The 22,295-nt window shown below is 34.0% G+C and overlaps 1 protein-coding gene across 1 annotated transcript; it reads right to left on the bottom strand.

The window, feature by feature from the left end:
- Window positions 1–347: 347 nt before the first annotated feature.
- Window positions 348–7,723, bottom strand: LOC132311982 (protein MAEA homolog). The gene is made up of 7 exons (XM_059810177.1): window positions 7,383–7,723; window positions 6,702–6,896; window positions 6,025–6,147; window positions 2,949–3,134; window positions 1,556–1,689; window positions 905–1,091; window positions 348–828 (listed from the first exon to the last, which is right to left on the bottom strand). The coding sequence occupies exons 1-7, from the start codon at window positions 7,680–7,682 to the stop codon at window positions 727–729; spliced, it is 1,227 nt and encodes a 408-aa protein (XP_059666160.1). The 5' UTR covers window positions 7,683–7,723; the 3' UTR covers window positions 348–726.
- Between the last annotated feature and the right edge of the window lie 14,572 nt (window positions 7,724–22,295).

Below are 22,295 nucleotides of genomic sequence, written 5' to 3'. Positions count from 1 at the left end.
AAAAAATGAATCATTATATGTTGGCAAAGTAATTGAAATCTATGTTTTCCATCTTCAAAGAAAACCGAGCTATCAAGCAAAAGAGGGGCAAAGCTGAAGTGTATCCTTTTAGGTATGAGAAAGGGGAATAAATTACAGAGATGAGATGGAAAAAGAAGCAAGGTTAGTTTAGTAAAATTCAGAAAGTACTTAAGGGTAATTTGGTCTCCATATATTCGTGAAAAATTAAAAGATTTGTAAATACTTTTGCCTGAAGTGCTTTTTGATGGATTTATTTTTTTTAGTGTTTACATTGTAGTAAATAAGACTTCCTAAAGTGATTTTTATTAAATTAACCCAAAAAGATGTGTTTCTTGCCAAGAAATATATAAAAATAAAAAAATAAAACTGATCAAGCAGTCTTGAAATGAAATTTACAGCAGCCTTTTGCTCAAATCAATATTGTGCAGGTTGGCATTAGAAATTTTAGTGCAAAACATCTTGGGTTTAACACAGATCTTTTGTTACATTTGTGTTTATTCTATAACAGGCAGTAATTACAAATATTCAAGTCTTTGCATATATATTTACATGTAGTAGGTCTTCAATCCTTAATTGTGTCATGGGTGTGAGAAGCAAGAATTACCCATGCAAAGTCCTTCAACTGGGAAATCAACCGGTGTTTTGTCGAGAACCCAACAGATTCAGGCTCTCAAACCGTAGAACTGTCTGTCATGAAATGTGATCTTAAGTGACGTATGCCTTGACCACATCTGAATAGTTGCAGATATAACCTGTCCTCGGACAAGTGATTTTACCATTGTTCTTCGCCGCTATTTCTTCAACAGCCTGCCATTGCAGAAAGAGGTAAGATTTAGCAGTAAAAAAAAAAAAAATTATTTATTTATGAGACGAATATGCGAACCTTTGTGCTATAGACGAAGCCATTTGGTAAGACTAGTGGGGGGTTCTCCGTGTCCATTAGCTCTTTAGTTATGTAGCAGACGAGCTTTGAATGATGCTGCTTGGAAAATGGTAATGGTAGTGCTAATTTGCGGAAGCTCTCTTGTGACAAGGGATCCTCCTTGGTGCAATCGTCCTTGTAACAGAATCTAAATCAGGTCAAGGCAAAACGATGAAGTTGGATAGAATTACAAGTAGGAACTTAACAAGAAAGATCCACTGCAATTTTATGAGAATTACAGTAATTTTTTGGGGGATCAATAACAGGATTCATTTTCATCCGACCTTCAGATCAAGCAAGATTAGCAGCTAATATAGCAGCTAATAGGCACATCAAGAAACCTACTTTTTAGTTGCCAACGATTATCATAATATGATGATTTAGAACACTATGATTTGAAAGTTTATTCAAATCACATAAAATTAGAGGTCCATAATAATCTAATCCTTATGTTTTACAACATTTAAACCATAGACAATCCATATATTGTTTAATCTTGATCTTATTAGTTAACTAAACCACTGGCATTCGTATGGGTCATTAAAACCCTGGTCAAAATATATGCAAACAACAGGTAAAAGATATACTAGTAATAATTTGTCATATGGATACGGGGTTTTCAAAGCAGACAAGCCTGCTTGCAGATATATATGCAGCAAAGGCTCCGGGGTCATGCCATATATCCTGCAAAATTCCTGTCTAAATTGGTCTACTAGGTAATCCCACTGCGTTGCTTCAAATAGAACCTGCATACAACACCCAGAAAAATGTATAACTACCAAGCTCGGGTCAACCTGTAAAATATCATCTTTGAAATTAAAATCAAAGTCGCTCAAAAGGCCACTCTGATTAAAAGGAAGTATTAGTAATGTTATCAACTATGCTAACATATGATAACAAGTAAAGACGTTCACTGAGAACCTAATTGAATCTAATGGATGTTTTCAAATCAGCATAAACAAGGTGGAAAAATTGGATAATTTAACGCAGAATCTAAAACAAATTATTATCCCAAAGGTAACTGGTGCTAGTTCCCACAGAACCACAGACAGGAAATTGATATACTAAAAAGAAAGAAGTGCAAGTCCCCACTGAGCCCCAGAAAAGGGTGTGGGTCTGCGGAAGGACAATCCCATTACAAAGTGTCATTCCAAGACATCAACAGTCATATGGATGGAAGACGATTTGCATCTAAATGAGAAGAAATGAATAATTTTAAGGAGGAGAAAATACCATTACCCAATATGTCCCTGTGATATTCTGGTGCTGTGCCTTCGGATTTTTTTTTTTTTTTTTTTGTGTAGAGGGTGTGGGGAATCAAACCCACATTTCAAACTTAGCAGCCCAATTTACTCAAAAACTTAGCAGCCCAATTTATTTTTACTATACCAAGCAATGACCCCTCAGCAAGTTTAGAAAAGATGGAACTGCAACTGAATTATCTTCCTAGACAACAAATCTAAAAACTCAAACTTAATTTCATTATACCATGGAGGAGAGGAGGGGGGAAGAGGAGTAATTTACCAAAAAAAATACAGGAAGGTGCAAAAACACATTGAAAAATCATTCACTTGTCAATTGTTGTAATAACTGCTAACAGTGTTCTGAAATTACTACGCAATTAAAATAGAGAATATTCCACCTTTTACGAGTTGTTAAAACAATCACATATATAAGAAGTTATCAAGTCTCATCATAAATAAAGCTGTCAGTTTACTCATAAAAGAACAAGGAAGCAAGATAGAGAATTCAGTTTACTCATAAAAGAACAAGGAACCAAAACCAACTCCAAACCACACCCCCCCCCCCCCCCAAAAAAAAAACTACCACCACAACAAACACTTCATTATTTTCCTAAATATTAAAAACTTGTATCCACTACAAGCAAAATCAAGCAGCAAGCACAGGTAAAATTAACAATCTGCACTTTTTGATCATGAAAAAGTACATGCATATGCATTGACGTGGAAAAGCTATAACAGGAAAGAAGAAAGATGCGGTTCACCTTGTATTCTGCACATTCAGTACTACTCTTAAAAGCTAGTGCGGCCACAACCCGCTGCAGTTCTTTCATATGGGTAGCTCCCCATGGCGCAAGGTACTTTCGGGCATATGCAATAGCTCGCAAGTTGTTTTCAGCTCGTACCAACTCTATGAACTCTTGAAGTCTTAACTGAAATTCGAATTTACTCTGTCATCAAGAAAAGGATTCAGCATTAAACAAGTTCATCAATGTTTCTCAAACACTTCAACTGATGCTATTCCAATCCAACATTGGGCCAGCTAATGCAACAACGTGAACTAAAAAAATCAGATACTCGTAGCTGCAATATCTTCTTGTTCTTTTTAAGTTAAAAATGGGGTATTGATCAAATTGGAGATTATAGTTTTGGGTTTTGATGTTTCTAGGACTTCGGTTTATGGTTATGCAGTTGGAGAAGGGGCTACCATGCTGAAAATGTTTTAGGGCCTCGAGTTTTTTATGCTAAGTTTGCACAAGCATATGATATTTATATTAGTCTAGGGTTTATTTCAGTAGCCTTATAACCACTAAGTTGAGAAGGTGAGAGTTTATGAAGCAATTGTTGCAAAAGTGATGTCAAGTCCACCAATTCTAGTGTTTGTGCGAACTCCTATGAGCTTTATTCCTGTCAAGACAATCAATGTCAAGGATAGGGCATCAACAACTACAAAACCACTGGAGATTGCGGCACATTGATGCGTAAGGAGAATGGATACTTGTATGAAAAAAATGGTATCCATATTTTATACATAGGGCTTACTCATCAAATATATATATATATATTATACATGGGGCCTTAGGGGAGAACTACAATTCTTATGTACTCCAGAATAAGTGTTTGATCCTTTCTCTAGATGAATGTATAATTAGAAAATATTTTTTTATTAGCATCAAATACTTAAGTATTTCATGTGCCAATATACTTCTTGTAGACTCCTAGACAGGCATATGACTCACTTTAATGCTCTCAAGTTAAGATGTCACCCCTTTCTTGATGGTACTAGAAGTGATTCATGTGCCAAATCTGTCTCTGATTTTGATAAAATTGTAAGTAAAGTCTTACATGGGAGTTTCTACATTTTGTCGATCAACTTGAAAATGCGTTTTGGCATAAGTTGTGGATTTTCATCAAGTTTATAGCTTAACTGCAAACAAAAAATACAACACTCTGCAAATTGAATAGCGATTCAATTGAAAAAGAGTATCCACGAATTTCATCTTAGATGATCCCAATATCAACAATCAGTTGATACTGCAAACAACATTTTGGTTTTTAATGTACCCCAGACATTGTAATAAGATTCTCAAAAGAATCTGAAAGTTCAGTTGATTAGCGATTCAATAGAAAAAGAGTATCCCTGAATTTCACATTAGATGATCCCATTATCAACAATCAGTTGATACTACAAACAGCATTTCGGTTTTTAATGTACCTCAGACATTGTAATAAGATTCTCAAGAGAATCTGAAAATTCCCCAACCTTAGTTTTAGAAGAATATAAGCCATTTTAACCTGACATGAAAACAGTGATCCAAATTAAAATTATACACACAATTTCTCGATACTCTGAAAAAATCCTGAACTATCAGCAAAACTATAGGATATTTCCAAGTAATTATAAAATCGAAGAAATCTTCTGTTTCTATATTTCAACTGAACATGCATCATTTTCCTCACTATCACAATTTTCATTGGATTTTCTCCAAAGATATACTGTTGCCCAAATTTGTCAATATGACTTCATCAAAGGAAGCAAAAGAATAAGTTGATGCTCAGCATTTTCTGAAAGTACGACACAACCACCTCAAGAAAATTCAGAGCACGTTAGAAATAAAACCATTTAATATTTCATATAAGTCCCAATCTTCCAATCATCAGCCACAAGTCCTAGCGACAACAAGAGCAACCTTAATTTATACATGATCATGTAGTGTGATTAAATGGCAAGCAGAACCTGTGGTTAGTTAGTAATCATACATGCCCATGCATCATATGGTAAATATTGACATCAGAATTCTATAGGTTTTAGAGCATAAATGATCTTATATCTCCAAGGAAACCATGGAGAAAGAAGCAGCCAATCTTATTTGCTGGGATGTTTCATTCAAAAGAATGGCACTAAATTCCTGGAATACAATGCAGTACTTGCAATCAGCATATATAATTAATTCCTTACTTTGAATTCCACAAGCATGAAGCATGTAGTTTTTATAAGCTTTATAACCATGACATTTTACATTAAAAAAAAAACATGCATACACTCATGAGGTAAGGCATGCAAATTTTAGCAGAGGTGGTTATAGAAAGACTTCACCCTGATTTAAGGCAAGCAAATTTTAGCAGCAGTGGTTATAGATAGACTTTAGCCTGAATTTAGTAAAACATTCTTTAATTAAATCAACTAAAAACATATTAAACTGCCAGCACAAACTTTAGAAGGATTGACAAATTTATAAGTAATCCATACTTTATTATTAATTTGCTAATACCCACACTTAAATTAGAACGATCAATATTTCCACCATCAATAGATTCCACCGAACCATATTCAGTTGTGATAAGGTTGACAAATTTATAAAAAAGTAATCCATGTTTTATTATTTATTTGCTGATACCCACACTTCAATTATAACTATCAATATTAACTTCCACCATCAATAGATTCCACAAACCCATATTCAGTTGTGATGAGGAACGTGAGCATCACATTTTTTATTTCAATTCTTAGCTTGTTATGGGGTATACAAGCATAAATTAATCAGAAATGGCTATTTTAAGGGGATAACTACAATATAAAAACCTCTACGTCCAAAACAGGACTTAAACCTGGAACTGCCCCCTTAGAGTGGCTCAGTGGCAGGAGATACCACTCAAGCTAACAACTGAGATTAATGAGAGAATTTGGATTACTGTTGGAGAAGTTATATTTTGTGAAGTATTCGTGCACCAAGTGTATTTAGGATTAAAGCAAATGGAGAAGCAACCAAACATATGTAGCAGCTAACTCTTCTATTTGACTCTCTAATAAATGAACTTAATCAAACAAACTGTGTATACCTTAGACTTCTTCAATCTAGACTTGTTATCAGCACACCAGGCAAGGGCAGGAGCTAACTCCTTATTCTGAAGAGCATCAACAACATTTTTCGCATCGTGAAACACATTGATATCAACAAGATCCTGGCATCAATATCAACAAGATCATGGTTTTAAAAATTAACATAAACCGGCATGGTGGATGGCATGATACAGAAAAACGAAAAAAAAAAAACAATGCATAATTTGAAAGACCATAAAGGACATCCATTTGGTGCACAAAAGAACACCAAATGCACTACCCCATGTTACCCGGACAGGTCAACTAAGAAATATAACTGCAGAGCAATGGTCCACGGCATGTGAATGGTTGTTATTTTTTCCTTCCTTCTTCTAATGGATCAAACTGTTATTTAATTGGTGTATGGAATAGAGTTTCTTTTTCTTTTCTTTTTTGATAATTATAAGACGTGCCCGCCTATTACTAAATTGAAATACGAAACAAAAATATGTGTAAATTAAAGAAAGATAAAAGTATCAATTGTTATCATTTTACATTTATCATCCTAAAATATGTCAAACCAAATGATAGAATCTAGTCAATTCAATACTTGAGGAAATTAGCAAACCAAAACACCTTATAAAGGGCTGCCCAACAATATAACGGCAGGCAAACTATAAACCACAGGAAATATTACTTGTATGTTGCCGCTTTCTGCCAGCTTTATTGCAGTATCATAATAAGACATTCGCAACATGTAGTCCACAAGTATCCGCTTCAACCTTGTGTTACTCCATTCAGATAGATTCCCCAAATCTGCTGATTCTAAGTGTTCAAGACAAGCTCTGCACCTCTGCGCCTGCAAGTTCTCTGTATGATTCCCGTTTTCCAACTGATTGATCACGCCATAAATAATTCAGTAACTAGTAGTAGTAGTTGTTGTAATTTCGACATTCTGAATCAAGAGAGTTCTACTTATGCACATATGTATACAGATAGTAGTCATCTACATTTGATTAATGATAATAAGTGCAATTAAACACACACGTGTGTGTGTACACATAAATATATATTGAATGGCCATAAGATAACTCTGAAGAGTTTGCACTCGAAATAAGGGTGTGCCAAGAAAATTGAGATAATTAAAAGAAAACACAGTTTCAAGCCTTATGTTTGCCTCATTTTATCTCAGGAAAAAATAAAAATACCAAGCTTATTTGGTACTGAGAAGACGAAGCTAAATCGTCTTACTTTGCTCGGTTAATTGGAACTTTGAGTTTCCTCCAGGTTTCAAAAAACGGATTTTAGATTAAAAACTCTATTTTTCATTCATTTTCTCAGCAATCAAACATAGGCTTAGGGCTTTTGTACCAAATACCTTCCTCTTGAGACCTTGCAATCTGGAGACGAGTGAATTAAGATGCTGAACGGCCTGGTCTCGAGACAGATCTCCATCGGCGGCATCGCCGACGCCGGAGATTAGAGCTGACATCTCCTTGTCGACAGTGCGGTGGTTGGCGCGAATCGTCTTCTTGTAGTGCTCGAAGGGGACTCTCAAGAACTGGTGTTCAAGTTTTAGAGACTCCGCCAACTGAGTCAGCTTCAACGACGGAACTGTGACGGCGGCGGATACTGCCGTGGTGGCGGAGTTGCCGTTGGGAAGCGTTTCCATTTCCATCGGGGTGGAGAGAGTGAACTCAATCGGAAGGAAGCAAAGAACGGTTTACATTCAATAGAAGAAGCAACACAAGAACGATGACGTTTTGGACGGACTCGGGTCGAAGCACAAAGGGGAAATTACACTATTACACGGTTTACACCACATTAATTTTGGAGGTATAAAAAAGCGCTTTAATAAAACACACACATATATATATTTTAGCAACTCTAGTAAACATTTTATAATGGTTGAAAATACTCTTTAACAAAAAAATTCTTCAACGGTTGAAAGAAATATATCAACTTATTCTCGATTTATTTCAAATAATTGACTATTTACCATTGCATAAAATTGGTGTCTTGAATTTTTTTCAATTCCATTATCCATTATTATATCTGCACTTACCAGATAATTTTGTATAATAAAAAAAAAAAATGAAAGCTTGGTTTTTGCACTCTATTTTTATACTCTTGGACTATTTTATTTTATTAAAAAAATAATACAATTATTATTCAAAAATATCATCCATTCCAAAGCTATCAAAAAAACAGACTCTCCAATTTCACTTTTGAAAAAAAAAATGTCTTATTCTTTATTTAAATGTGGGTAAATTACATGGACCTTCCCTATGATTTGGGAAATTACTCAGACCTCCCTTAAAAATGAAACGTTGTTGCACATACCTCCCTTTTTGACGGTCAACTCGAGTCAATGATGACCTCTCTTTTTAATAGTCAACGCGAGTCAATGACGAATTTTACGGATGTCATGTACTGAATAAATTAAAATTCCCGTATTACCCTTAGATGTTTTTTGTCCTTTTGCACACTTCGACAATTTCTTCACTAAGGTGCGAGCTGTTGGCAAACCATATGGTTTATATATACATATAAGTACATGAATATGGAAGGGAGAGAAAAATTATTAAAACCTGTATTCAATATAGTATCAATCCTTAGTCTTATCAGCAACCATAACCAGGAATGAAATCAAGCAAAATATCATGTCACTAACCTTAAAACCTAACACCGCTCAGTTTATTGTCCACGCCACCACCGCCCTCAACTTCCTCTCACCGTCGCCAAACCCTTCGTATACAATTGTTATGCCCACTTTCGTAACCCTCGCTATTACCACCTTTGACATCCCCGCATTTACGTGTGTGGGTTGGCCAGGCCCACTTCCAAAGACCCGGAGATATTAGGAACAATATCGTAATAAACGAACACATAATAAAAAAAAGAATAAATAATAAAAGAAATAAAAATATTGAAAAGAAAACTAAGATAGAATCATACGTAGATAACCGGAAGAATGATGATAATTGGTCTGTGATCTGCACAAACGCAAGCTAAGTCTGAAACTGACAATGACCTAAAAAATAAATAGTGGGTTAGACCCACAAACAAGTTTTTTCTACTACATCCCAAACAGAGATATAATGAATGAATACATCATAGTCAACTCATGCAATAGTTACATAGTTGATAGATATATATACACACACTAAAGACTTTCATTGGACTAAGGTAAACTCAACCGAATAGTGAGTATCTCATGCAAAGACACACGAGGTGGTCATAAGTCCTCCTTCTACCAAGGCACACATCCCTATATCCAACTACATATCCCAACCGGTGATATACGGCTCTATCTAACCACTGATCACGAGACCTCAAGTTTGTATCATGGCACATAAAATAATATAAATATCTAGCCATATCTTAATGATGGCACAACCACATATAAAATATCGTAACCATATCCTGACAATGGCACGAACATAAATAAAATATTGTAACCATATCCTGTCAATGACACAATAAATAACATAGTCATATCCTAACAATGGCATAAAATGATCCAACTCATTAATCAGTCCAACTGCATAAATAAAGTCCTAAATCATATCCTAAAAATGGTCTCACATACAACAGGAATAGATCACTTATTAGATCATACAAAACATCCATGACCATGATTAAAATCACATCAGCAAATATTACAATTATTATAGCAACTTAACATTATTAAATCATAGTTATAACTTAGAAATTAATAAAGTCCTATTCACCAATTCTTAACAACATAAAAATAGGCATATACATTCTGATAATTTATATATCCACCGATTAAAATGATCAAAATCATAACCTTACATAAACATTAACCTCTGATGTTTAATCAATTCAAATTAATCAATTTACAAGTTAATAAATGAGTAAATCTCATGCTAACTGTGAGGACTTGCATTTTTATCATTTTTCGGACATGTCATTTATGCATTTTTATTTTATTGTCGAGATTATGATTATTTTGCAAATGTATTTAATTTTATTTAAATGTCATTTGATTATTTCATAAAAGACATTATAGACTTTTTGTTTTACAAATGGCATATATGGTAATTGATTATTTTATAAAGGGCATAATAGACTTTTCTATGCAAAAGGATGAGAATGGAAAATTGGTAGTTGTGAAGGGCCTTTTAGTCATTTCATGGGGGCATGTTATGGCTATGTGTATGCTTGACATGTGGAGGGGCACTTGGCTGTATTTTGTGTGTCTGTGTGTGATGACTTGTGTATTGCATTGAAAAAAAAATAGAAAACAAAATAATTCTGCAGAAGAAATTTCGTTCCTTTTTCTTTTCTCTCCATAGTCTCTTTTTAGAAGCCTTGATTTGAAGGTCTTGTGTTGTGAATTTTGGGAAGGGTTTGTGAATGAAAAAGATACCTAAGGGCTTAAACTTTCAATTGCTATAAGGGCTAAAATCTGAAAAACCCCCCTGTTATTTTCAAAAACTATCTACTAACCCTTTCAAGTACGGAAACTATCATATGACCCCCTCCCTGTAGTTGACCGTCTAAAATTAACATCTTCTTATCACGTGAGCATCACGTGTACCAGATACCCCAATATAATGACGAAAGTACCCTTATTGTATGGAAATGATGACCTTCAGGTTTGTTATCTAACCCACCCCCTCGGTTATGCATTCTTTAAGGTTTTTTATCTCATTCTCTACCGCTGCACAATGTGAGGATTGCCGTCATAGAAAATCTCTTCTCTCTTCGTTAACTGCCGTCTTCTCTCTTCCCTCTTCGTTAACTGCTTTCTTCTCTCTTCTCTATTCTCTTTTCGTTTTTGTCTTCTCTCGTTCTTGTCTGTGGTTGAAGTGGTTTATTAAATTCTCTATTCTCTCTTCGTTAAGCTCTAATTGATTTATTAAATTCTACAATTGATGATTTGAAGCCCTAATCGATCTATTGAAGTCAACAATTTATTATTTGAAGCCCAAAATCGCAGCCAGTGTGTGTCCTATTAGAAGCCTTAAACCGCGAGTAGGGAACCCAAATATCTTCTTCCACTACACAATCTGTTAATCGACAAGATCTCAGGTATAACAACATAATATGTGATTGTTGCTATCCAGCTGTAGTGAGAGTTACAAGTTCAGATGAATATAACAACAAAGGGAGGATATACTATTCTTGTGGTACAAAAAAATGCTATTTATGGGCATGGTGTGATCCGATTTGTACAATGCCAGCATATACTGATGCAGATGAAAGCAAGTTTAGTGAAATTGCAGAATTGAAGTTCCGGTATGATACAATTAGTTCCCATTTGGAAGCAATGGGAAAAAGTATGGAAGAACATCCAAAAAAAATCGAAGTAATTAGTTGTAGCATTTGTTATGTTCTGTGTTGTTACATGTATGATAGCTTTAGGGAAAAAGTAGTCAGTTGGTTTTAATATGAGGCTGTGTATGCAAAATATATTTTGAAGCCATATGAAGTGTGTATGCAATTTACTTTCTGAATTGTCAAGTGCATGAGTAAAAATGTATGTTGAAGTTAAATTGTAGAATTGGAAGTGTTGAGTCTTGTGTTTATTTGTATTTCAAATTGTATGAACAAAATCAAAATGACAAGTTACAATTTGCCAAGAGTGTCAATATCATTACCATTCACATCCTCAATTTCATTTCCATTTCTATCAACATCACTGTCATCTTCATTTTCAGGTAGATCAAAATCACTGTTATCTGCATTTTCAATTTTAGGCATATCAAAATCACTATCATCTTCATCTTCATTTTCAATTTCAAGCACATCAAAATGACTGTCATCTTCAGTTGCTATTGTAGGCACCTCTAGTGATCTATTTCCATTATTCTCACCTTCTGCATTTCCTTCTTCAATAATTGGCACCACATATATTTTAATTAGGGAGAACCTTTGGTTGTGTTTGAACATGTCAATGACATCCTTGTCAGTCTTCAACTCTTTTAAATTCCCATCAATGTAAGACCTGTACAATAGTTTACTTGTTGTAGTAGGACAACTGTAATACCCTTAATTTTAAAAGGATACTCTCGGTACTTATTTATTTGTTTTAATTGTATTTTTAATTATTTAATTGATTATTTGACTAATTGCTTATGCGTTTAATTAAATTAGATATTACTTGATTATTTGATTATGTGTTTATGTATTATTTGTATTTGTCTATGTGTTAATTGTTTAATTAGATTATATGCTTAAATGGTGTTTTGATTAATTGTAAATTAGATGTTTTCTTTTCTTTTATTATTTTATTTTATTTTTCTTTTATGGTTATGGGTAGTAATAATGGGCCAACCAATTGGGTCCCATGGACTACTTTGATAGAAGGTTGGATGTGTATGGATTATTACCCATGGATAGTTGTATATGTATATATATATATATATATAGATATGTATTATATACATGTATAAAAAGGAAAGTAATTTATTGTAACGACATTAATTACTTTTATGGTAACTTGGGTAGTAATATTTAATCTAATGTATATGTTTTATATTTAAATAATAAAAATATAAATAGATTTGATACGTGTTATGTTTTAAGTTACTTTATAATATTATGGTAACTTAAGTATTATTGGATAATCTATTAATAAAAAATGGAATGTATATACTTTATTTATTTAATAAACATATTCATAAATTATATATCTAACATATTTTACTTACCTTTTTAATATATATAAAAGGGAAAGTAATTTATTAATTACTTTTATGGTAACTTGGGTAGTAATATTTAATCTGAAATTTGATACGTGTTATGTTTTAAGTTACTTTATAATATTATAGTAACTTAAGTATTATTGGATAATCCATTAATAAATAATGGAATGTGTATAATTTATTTATTTAATAAAGATATACATAAATTATATACGTAACATATTTTACTTACCTTTTTAATATTTTAATATTTATTTTTTTTTAAGTTGACTTGGATTGGGAAAAGGGTTAGGGTTATTTTATTTAGCCTATAAATATATAGCTATAGGTTGTAAAAGGGGGCTAAAAAATATTCACGTGATATATTCTAGAGAGTTAGAGAGGGAAGGAGGAAAATGAAGGAAGGAAGAAAAAAAAAAAACCCTGCAGAGAGAAGATTAAGAAAGAAGAAGTTTAACTTTCGATCCGAAAGTTTAAGGCAAGTTCTTCTTCTATCTCTTTTCCTTTGATTCGTGTTTCTATGCATGCCTAGGAAATTCTAGGATTTATTAAACACATAAAATTAAATAATTATGCATGTTTAATTGGATTAGAATATAGGTTTTATGAAATTGATCCATATCTGTTCTTGTGTTATAAATTGATAAATACATAATTTTGATTTGATTTCCAGTGTGAATTTTTATATGTTTACATTATGTATTTGTCATATCTGTGGAATGATGGAACGTAGAAACATGCCTATGATTCCTGAACATTAAATAAGAACTAGGTTTGGGTTTAAATAAATTTAAATAAACTCAATCATAATGATGCTTGCTATTTGAATGTTTTAAACAAATGAATGGATTTAATCTTTTAAAATGTTTTAGCAATTAAGATTAAATGTGTAGGATGAATTGGATATGGAGAATGCTTATTTAACGGTATAATAAAATATTATCATGTATAAGATTCAGTTTGTGTGGGACATATGATATAGGAAGTTTAAATAAATAATAAGTCATTCCTATTTTGTGATAACCTGATATCATATTATCATAGTTATTTCTAGATTGTTTGATGTATTTCCTTAATCGTTACATCAATTATTAGATTGTGTGGTTCAATGCACCGGTATGGGACGGTGGCATTCTAGGGACGGATTAACTTATCAGTTAAGTCCTACCTATTTTATATAAGGGAATGGATTAACTAAAATATTAAGTCCTACTTATATTTAAGTCAGGTCAGCTGAACAAGTTAAATGACTTATGGATGATTAATTTATTATATAAGGGAATGGATTAACTAAAATGTTAAATCCTACTTATATTCAAGTCAGGTCAGCTGAACAGGTTGAATGACTTATGGAGGATTAATATATACTGAATAGGATGGTTACTAGATTTTATATATATAAGTATGGTGCCATGATATGAGTTTGAGTCTCATGATCAGTGGTTAGGATACGTATATCACCAGGGATGTGTAGCTAGATATAGTATAGTTGTGTATCCTGGTAGGTATAGGTACTCATGTCCACTATATGTACGTTTTGCATGTTGTCTACTATTCAGGTTGAGATAACTCTATAGTCTAGTGAGGTTCCTTTAGTGTATATATATACACAGACTACTAGTTACTGTTGGATTGACTAGGATGTATACGTGTATCGGATCTCTGCTTGGACTGTAGTAGAGTAGAACTTATTTGTGGGCCTGACCCACCATTATTTTTTAGGTGTTCGTTAGGAGTAGAAGTTGTTCGTACTGAGCGGGGATTAGTCTACTTCATTCTTCCGATGCTACATAGGAGTTCCTTTATGATTCAGTCTCCTGATTTAGACAGTTATTACTGTCATTTGTTTAGTTTGGATTTTCTATGAGTGCACACAGTATGGATTCCCAAGTTATATTTTGGAGGATCAGTTGTATCAAAAGAGTTTATTAATTAATGGAAATATATTATGAGGTTTATTATTAGATTATCATTTTAGTTTCTTGTCAGTATTTTATTTATTCTTCTTTATTCTTTCGTACTCTATGTTCGTTTATTGCCGATTTTGTTTTTGGTATTCTTGGGTATTCGGGCGTGGGCTTGGCCAACCCGCATTCGGGAATCCGGGGGTATTACAACAACCAAGCAGACCTATCATGTATTTAAGTTCTATTCTTGACATGAGATCACTGTCTATACTCTCATATATCTCAACAGACCTACCAAAGGATGGACTTAATTCTGTATTATCAAACTGACCACCATAATGCATTTTTAGTGTGTATAACTTTTGAAAAGCAGGATTAAAACCTAAAATAATAAATTTCAACAAAACAATACCAAACATAAGATAACTAAAAAAACAATTCTGACATAGTTGCAGTAATTTTAAACAAGTATTGTCAAAGATTACTGGGACCACCACCCTATATTACTTAATTTAATGATCACTGAGACCACAACGAAACCCTAGTTTTTATTACAAAATTATTAAACCCTAATATCAATACTCCCACCCAACAATATGGACCCATATTGAAAAGGAAAGATTATAAGAAAGCAAAAAAATATATAGTATTTACTACTAATTTCAACAATAAATCCCTAAACCCTAAATTATGAAAAAATTGTTTGAACAATAAACAGACCCTAATTTATGATCACTGGGACCACAGCTCTATAAATAAACCCTAATTTTTATTACAAAGCAACGACAAAACAATGACATTGGTAAAAGTTTGTCCACCAAATATCGAGTTATACCTACTAAACATTAAGGATTCACATTGAAAAGGAAACAATATAAAACCTTAACTACAAAGCAACGACAATGGGTAAAAGTTTGTCCATACCTAGCACCATTTTGTCCAACAAAAGTGATGCGAACTAGTTGTAAACCACCAAGATCTTCGACCACTGAGCAATTACAGAAAAAAGACACACACAACACTCGCTTTCATAAACACTCGACACCCATTTTCATCAATACTCAGACACTGGATTTTATCAACACTTGTTTTCATTAACACTCAGACACTCGCTTTCATCAATAGTCGCTTTCATCAACACTTCACACTTGCTTTCTTCAACACTCAGCGCACACACAAACACAGTACATAGATAGAGGCATAAAAATCGATTTAGGGCATAAAAATCGATTTAGCACATACAACCCCCATACGACGTCGTTTCACAAAGACGCAAAACAACACAATACTACATCATTTCATACGGAGGCATATTTGCCAATTCAAAATCCACATTTTCATTTTAAAATAATATTAAAGGTATTCTTGTCATTTCGCAGTAACTTAACGGTTCTGTGATGGCATGGGGGGCAATATGATAGTTTATTTTATACTAGGGGTTTTTTTTAATACTCTAGGGGGTTAGTAGATAGTTTCGAAAAACAATAAGGGGGTTTTCAGATTTAAGCCCTTGTTATAAAGCTTATGTGCGTTTCCTTTACTTTTGGAAAACAAAATCTAGGTTGAAAGGAGAAGAGGTGGTTGTATTTCAAAGAGGGTGTTCTTCATTTTGTTTACAAAGTTGGTGGCTTTGATTCAATCAATGGGTGGCTTTTAAATTTTCTTCCAAGGGTTTTCAAGCTTTATTGAGATAGGATTGTTCTAAACCTCATAACCTTTACATTGGTGAATTAAATCTCTTTAATTGAGTTGTTACTTGCTTGGAAAACAAAACTGAGTTTTTATGCATTCTGTAAATTTCTAACTGCAATTGTATGCTACTATTCTACTCAAATTCATGTAAATTTGTGGTTTATCTTTTAGAAACGATTAGATATTATGATAATATAGTTAATTATCTTTCATTGAGAATTGGTTCCACACAATTTGGTTGAGAAATTAATTTACTATGAATTTTTGAAGTAAGGGTATTCTTGCTGGAAATTCTGGGTTGGGGGCAGAATTTGTCTGAGTATCTCATCAAACCTGCTTTAAATGATAAGGTCTTTTGGTAAAGTAAAATTTTATTCTGAAAATATGGTCTTTAAACTTTCAATGGGCTTTGGATTCACTTAATTTAAATGAGAATTGAATTTTTTATGATTTTTCAAAGTTGGAAGCTACAGGCTGGAAATTAGTTTTCTAAGCAAAATTTGTTTCGAAATTATGGGTCAAAACTATTCCAATTGGGAAGGGATTTTTTTAAACTAAATTGATACTTTCAAATTACAGTGTTTAAGCTTTGGGCTTTGGAATCACTCAATTTGATATAGAATTGAAATTGTTATGAATTTTCAAAGATGAAGGTAACAAGCTGTGAATGAAACTGTTTTGTTGTATAGAAACTTTGGAACATGACAGAATTGTGCATTTATCTTGCATGGTCATGGGGTTGAAATTAGAAAAGAAAAGGAAGTGAAAACATCTCATTAGATGGTTTTTGAAAACTGGATAATAGGGAGGTGCCTTGTATCCGTGAGAATTAGAAAGTGGGATTGAATTAATGATTTTAAAACCGGACAAAGGTATTGCCTTATGTCCGTGCAGTTAATGGGAATCTAGAGAAGACGTAGGAGTTGCTTACGTATAATTGTGTCACTAAGCCCCAAATGATCATAAGGAGTTGCCTTGTATCAGGGATATATAAACAATTCTCTTCTCGTGGTACTGGGGAGTAGCCCTGGACGGATTACATTAACTTTTTGTGATGGAATGGGGTTTCAGGAAGTGAAAAGTGTCAGTGGCATTAGCATTAACATTGACATTGCATGTCACTTCATTTTATTATCTCACATAACATCATGTATTTCCTGAGCCTGTATGATCCCTTTATCTTTTAATCTGTTTTTTGTTTGGATTCACGGAGGTATTAAGGAGTGCGCTTTAGGCAATTCTCGCTGAGCTGTGTTTGCTCATTCTTATTTTATACACATCTTTTCAGGTCATGGCACAGATGGTATGGAGGGTGTTCCTCCTCAATTGTAGACAGAGTCGGGGCTGGTGTCGTGGTGTTTTTTTTATTCTGCATTTTAAACAATGTATTTTATAATACTTCTTAAGAATATCGCAGGCATGTAATAAATGTTATTTTAGACTTTAAAATTTTAAAGTTGTAATATGTGCATCTTATCTATTTGTTTTCAGTCTTGATTTTGTGAAGGGAAATAGATAGGTGGATGTGTGGTTGAGACAAGTTGCAGGGATATTTGTTGATTTTGAGACTGTGATTGTTTGTCTGTTCACAATCCGGACTACGGTCTAGGGGCGTGACACTAACATGCATACTTAAGATTTCTGTTATGTAATCCCCATACTACTGGTCCCGAGTCTCAATAATATGTTTGGGACCTTAATAAATCAGTCCAGAGCCAAACGGAACATGTTTGGGCCAAAATCACTCAACAACGCTCAAGCAACCCATCACTAGGCTAGAGCATTAACTAGCGCTCGAGCGTTGTTTCGTGGAAACAGCTCAGAAAGTCCGTTCTCGTCCAATTCTCCATTGTTAAAGGTCCTAAAACATGTATCTAAGTCCCAGTTTATATCCAATATTAATACTAAACAAGAATCATCATTGAAACAACTTAAAATCTAAGTTTCATGCATAAAAATTCAAGTTAAATCATTGCACAAACATAAACCCATACACATGTAACCCTTTATTTAATTCCTTTTTAAAACATGCAAACCATATTTTAATCTTCAATTAAATACCTTAAAGCTATATTAGAGTGTATACAACACGAGATCTAAGAGAGAAGTGTAAAACGAATAATTTGCTTTAAGGATTTCAAATTGAAAACCTTACACCTCTTTTTCTAGCCAAATCTCTAATGCCGACAACTTTTGGTTGTCGCCGTCGTCCTTTGCTGGTTTGGTTCTACACCCACGAATAACCTTCTTCCTTGTTCTGCCTTCCTTCCTTCTCGCGGCCTTTCTCCTATTTCTCTCAAACTCTCGACTCTCTGTTCTCTCTGTAAATAAAGGTTTGCTAATCCTTTTACATACCCTATATATATATATATGGACTACTTAAATAACCCTAAATCCTAATCCTAATCCTAATATAACTCACGTATCTTAGAATAAAAGAAAAAGAAAATAATATAATTACTATAATAATAATAATAATTATAATATGCCTACACGACATATATACATACACACATCAATATATACGTAGTATATATATATATATATATATATATATATATATATATATATATATATATATCTAAATTGTACCCATGGGCTATAATCTTTACCCATCTTGGCTTCCCATCCAATTAGTCCATGAGACCCATTTGGTTGGTCCATTACCACTATCCAAATCCACTCCTTTAAATAAAAAATTAAAATAGAACAAAATAAATAATTAAACATTTAAGCTAACAGATAAATACAAATAAATACACAATTAAATCACATAAATTACATCAAACAAATACACACAAATAAATCACATAATTCACATCAAATAATTAAATCATTTAAACACATAAACAATAGCCATATAATCAATAAAAAAACAAATAAAATAATTAAATAAATCCTTTTAAAATCTTTTGAAAAGTAGGGATATTACACCACCTCATCCCTCACCTTCCGATTAAATACCATCACATGCGGCGGCGACAAACTTCCCATTGGCGGATTCAAATTCTCTGACGAAGTAGAAGTCTTTTGGTGGTTATATATGAGTCAGAGACTGGACTAGCGAGTTGTTCTTATTGATAACCACGATCGCCTTAAATGATAGGTAAAGTCACTATCATATTTCTTTGCTAGAACCGGAGAAACACTTTGTAAGAAGATCCGCGATTTGAATCTTCGAGGTTAATGAATTTCCAACATCTTTGAATTCACTCCATTTTACGTATACCTATACCATGTTCTCATTTTCTTCTCAAGCGGATTGTAGAATAAGGGGAATCTCAATACCCAACTCGCCTATGAATATCCTTTAATAAAATTTTGGGTAAATTACATTAACACCTCTTGAGGTTAGGTTATATCTCACCTAAATGAACATTTTGGTTTGAAATTTTAATCACATTTGGAATAGTGGTTTAGTATTTTACTTACACACCAAATGCTAGTTTTTGATGGATCAGAGTACTTTTGATGTATTAAATGACTATGCTACCATTTTGACATACGATTAACTTGGGAAAATGGTGTTTGAATATTTTTGTGACAAAACTATCCCCAACATACACCCCCACCCCCACCTAACGCCTCCATCACGAATAGGGATGGCAATGGGGCGGGTTTGGGCGGGTGTACCCTCTCCCGCCCCCGCAACCGTTTAAAATCTCACCCCCGTCCTCGTCCAAAATTGTAAAAACGTGAAACTTTTCACCCCATCCACGTAATCGTTTAACATTTTTATCCCGCGGGTACCCGTCCCGTCCCGTCCCGTTTAAGACCATAATTTAATTATTGTTGAAATAATTTATTTATTTATTTATTTATTATTATTTTTTCCTCATATTCAATTCTTCACCATTGCAACTTTCCTTTTAATAAAATTCATGTGTTACTTTAATATTGTTATATGGGGTACTTAATATATAGTGAGAAATATATATATTAATGAAATAAGAGTAAAGTAATTTGGCTATTTAAATGGGGCGGGTGGTGCGAGGTGACTACCCCACTCTTACACCAAACCCGTGCGAATTTTTATTACATGAGACCATCCCTATCCAAATAAGTAAAACGATCCTCCAAAACCGTCAAAAATGGGACGGGATGGTGTGAGGCGGGTAACCATGAAAACGGATCAAATTGCCGTCCCTAATCACCATTGCCCCACCTAACGCCTTCGTCACCACTCTCCATCACCAATGCCCCACTCAACACCTCCATCACCACCGCCCCAACCAACTCCTCCATCACTACTGCCCCACCCAACAACTCCACCATCACCACCACCCACCCACCACCCCCACCACCAAAAACCTTCCCCACCCAACACCTCAATCACCACCGCCCCCACCCAAAACAAAACCCAAAGCTGCAAGACCCAACTACAACCCAAACCATCTCACTGCACGTTCCCAAACCAAGCCTATAGCTCGTCACCGCCAACAACTAATGCCGGAAGCCATCGTCTGAACCGTACTCGATTTGAATCCACTTGAAGCAATTGTCCAAAGCGAAGCCCAGGCACCGATCAAAAAACTGGTCAAGGAGCAAAGGAAAACGACGACGATAGCGAGATAGATCAAATTGAAGACAACCAAACGACAAAGAACGAATTGCCGCCATCGGAGTTGCAGATTTGGATGTCACGATTTTGGCGCATTCAACCACACGGCGCGTAAGATCTACTAGCACCAACAGCAGGTCATGAGCCCATCGTCATGAACGAGCCGTCGCCATGAACCACACGTCATGAGCCTGTCGTCGCCATGAACCACTTCGCCACCGTGATTAAACCTGAACCTCGCAGCGAACTAACCTCGTCGCTGTCGTGCTTAAACTTTGCCGCCATGAACCAAACCACCGTCATTCCCTAACCCTAAAACTTGCCGCCGCCGCCGCCATATCCTGGCTATCACCGCTAACAACCAATATTGGAAGTTATCGTCTCTAAACCCTAACGATCGTCGACTGAGAGTTTTATCGTCGGAAGCCCATCTTCTTTTGTTTTCATATACCATTGATGTAAGGAAAGACTGATGGGGGGGGGGGGGGGGGAAGGAGAGAGAGAGAGAGAGAGAGCGTTCCACCCTATTAAGGGTATTTTTGTGTTTTTGCAATTTTGAATTTTTTTTTATTAAATTGCATTAAAAATGGGGGTATATATGACATTTCACATTATTTTTAACACAATATCTACCTGAGGTCTAAGTGAAAGTTAAAACTAAAATTTTCATCTAAGTGAAATATATCTGACCTCAAGGAATGCCAGTGTAATGTTCCCAAAAGAAAAAGGTAAAGGTGACAAAATGCCACCTTCACTATCGCCACAGAACCACCAACTCCGATGGAGCTCCGCAACAACTCATTTGCCGTGAGCATAACCTACATCCTCAGCGGTGTAGATTGGGTAATTCAGTAATTTATAATAGCAATTGAGGGTATTGTAGTAATTTAGACAAGATTGTTAGTGCATTTAACAGTCTCTCACTATAAAGGGAGATTTGTGTAGGTTAGTTTCATTTTTAGAATAGGTACATTTAATTCTGACATATCATAAGAGAAACTTGTGTAATTTACCCTTTAAATATTGATTATGCCCGCATCGTAACATTTGTTAATAACGGAGACCTCCCTTTTCTTTTTCTTTTTTCAAAATCACATTAACATGTCATGTCTTATGTTAAATGGTGTCAATATATATATATATATATATATATATATATATATATATATATATATTATTTTTATTACTTTGCTATTACCCCATTATTGTATTTTTTTAAATAGTAAATCAAATAAATTTGATATTTCAAGGGTAAAATTTTAAACTATTTATGTCAAGTTGTTAACATAGACTGTCACAAAACTATTAAGATAAATATAATGCAAAATTATGTCTTATAAGAGTGACAATATTAAAGACAAGTGTGTATGAATACCAATAAAAAAAAAAAAAAAAAAAAAACCTTACTTTTAAATAAGAACGAAGTATGCATTTCTTAATAGGGAAAAAAAAAT

This window comes from Cornus florida, unplaced genomic scaffold, assembly GCF_030987335.1.
Source record: "Cornus florida cultivar Cherokee Brave unplaced genomic scaffold, ASM3098733v1 CherokeeBrave_3.0.0_Hap2_Chr06, whole genome shotgun sequence".
NCBI classification, from domain to species: domain Eukaryota; kingdom Viridiplantae; phylum Streptophyta; class Magnoliopsida; order Cornales; family Cornaceae; genus Cornus; species Cornus florida.
This window is presented reverse-complemented; position numbering and strand designations above follow the sequence as displayed.